General features: G+C 42.0%; 1 protein-coding gene across 1 annotated transcript; it reads right to left on the bottom strand.

The window, feature by feature from the left end:
• Positions 1 to 473: 473 nt before the first annotated feature.
• On the bottom strand, positions 474 to 1,211 carry RNF182 (ring finger protein 182). Its single transcript, XM_009955786.2, has one exon. The coding sequence runs from the start codon at positions 1,209 to 1,211 to the stop codon at positions 474 to 476; it is 738 nt and encodes a 245-aa protein (XP_009954088.1).
• Between the last annotated feature and the right edge of the window lie 637 nt (positions 1,212 to 1,848).

The raw sequence follows: 1,848 nt of genomic DNA, 5'->3' as shown, positions 1-1,848 counted from the left end.
TGATTTCATTTGCTGTAATGATAATGGATGATAAATAACAGATATTGCAAAGCATGAGATGCTTTGGATGAAGAGATGCTGCACTCTGACCTGGAAGGTGCCTGCTATACTAATTTCTTCTAGGGTGGATCCTGCAGCCTTGACTGGCATGATCAAGCCAACAGAAAGCAAAGGGCTACTCATTTGAAAAGTGGCAGCAGCAGGAGGCACCAAGTTTCACAGTTTTGCTTTATCCCTTTTTACAACTCGGCCTTTTAAAATCGGCATGTAGATTTTATTTCCATCATTTAGCTTAAAAAAAGGAGGGGGCGGGATGTCAAACCAAGTAGAAAAAAAAGGACCACATATATAACTAGGGCCACTGCTTCCATTTAGTCCGATAGACAACAATAAGAATAAGTAAGAATACAAAGACAGGATAAAACAACTATGCTACACATGTGGCAATACATCTTATTTTACTGTATTTGTTATCAAGATGACATGCAGTCTAGAACTTCATGGCAAACGCACTGGCAAAAGCCATAAACCATGAGAATAACAAGGCTCGAAGGAACAAGGCTTACAAAGACAACCCCAAGGGTGACTTTCTTAGATACCAGTAAATAAATCCCTAAAGGCAAGGAACTAAAGTACAGCAGCCCTAGCAACCACACTAGCACCCGAATTGAGGTCTGGAAGAGCAAAGATGTGCAGTTCCATACTGTCCAGTTGTGGGACACAGTTGCAACAGAGTCAAAACTAGTAGGCCTGTAAAATTCCACCACAGGGGTTGAGTTCAGAGTCTGGGGACTTTCTCTTTGTACTTCCATGATTGTTATAACCAGGCAATTAGAAGAGGTGTGAGAAGGACTAACCAGAGATGCCAACCTTTTGGGAGTCAGCAACAGTTCTGTTGGGTTGTCTGGTAGGCACTTCTTTCCCTTTCCCCCACAAGCTAAATTCAGAAGGATGTTGTTGTCATCAGGAAGACTACTAACCTCATCGTCTGGCAGGCATGTTTCAAACCTGCAAAATGGGCATACTATGACTCCTTGCGGCGAATCACCGAAGTCTATGATCTTGCAAAGGCATTTGGCACACACTCTGTGACAACACTCCAGCACTTTCGGTTTTCTCTGTCGCAGGTTATAGCGGTTGTAACAGATCTTGCACTCAAGCTCATCTGAGCTCTGGGTCTCCACAGACTCCTCTGGTAGTTGACTGGTCATTTTTTCTGATTGTTTTTAGATTTGTGGAAAGAGGAGTCAAGGGACGAAGAGGTCACTTGAGCTTATTTTAGAACTTTTTCCTGATGATCATATCGCCTGTCTCAAACAGGAAAAGAGGAGATGACATTGTCGAAAAGCATCAGTAGGCATCATCCATTTTCAGCTTCTGCTAGGGATTGTGCACTGCATATCCTTTACTCCGAGCCAGGCATCCATCTGAAACAGATGACGTGGAATTTTGTGGAAGAAAAGAAAAGAAAAATCTGTAGCAGGTGAAATATGCAAGTTCCACTTTTTACAAGCTTAGCTTCCTTTGCTAAAAATACCTCTAAGGTAGCTTTTTTCTATGGCATATGGAGCCTATATAGCATTCGTGCTGATAAAACTTAGTATCATGCTGCACGCATTTCTTTTAGACTTGTAACTTTGACTGGCTCAGCCCATGAAGCTCTCAGCAGAAGCTGCAGTCTAATCATTGTTTGTTTAAACCCTGGTTTCCTAAGGAAATGAGACTTGATCCCTGGAGGTTTTTGTCTTTCTTGGTAACTTGTGAATCCGCTGTCCAATTTGAAACAAATCAGCAGAGAGGTAGCAATACTAAACATAACTGAGTTTCTAAAAAAGTAGGGAACACTGG

Source organism: Leptosomus discolor, chromosome 8 (genome assembly GCF_034619465.1).
Source record: "Leptosomus discolor isolate bLepDis1 chromosome 8, bLepDis1.hap2, whole genome shotgun sequence".
Lineage (NCBI taxonomy): Eukaryota > Metazoa > Chordata > Aves > Leptosomiformes > Leptosomidae > Leptosomus > Leptosomus discolor.
Note: the sequence above shows the minus strand (reverse complement) of the source record. Positions and strands in the feature narration are given on the sequence as shown.

What these genes read in the sequence shown, in the direction of transcription:
- RNF182 (XM_009955786.2), bottom strand. Translation starts at nt 1,211, where the DNA reads ATGACCAGTCAACTACCAGAGGAGTCTGTGGAGACCCAGAGCTCAGAT.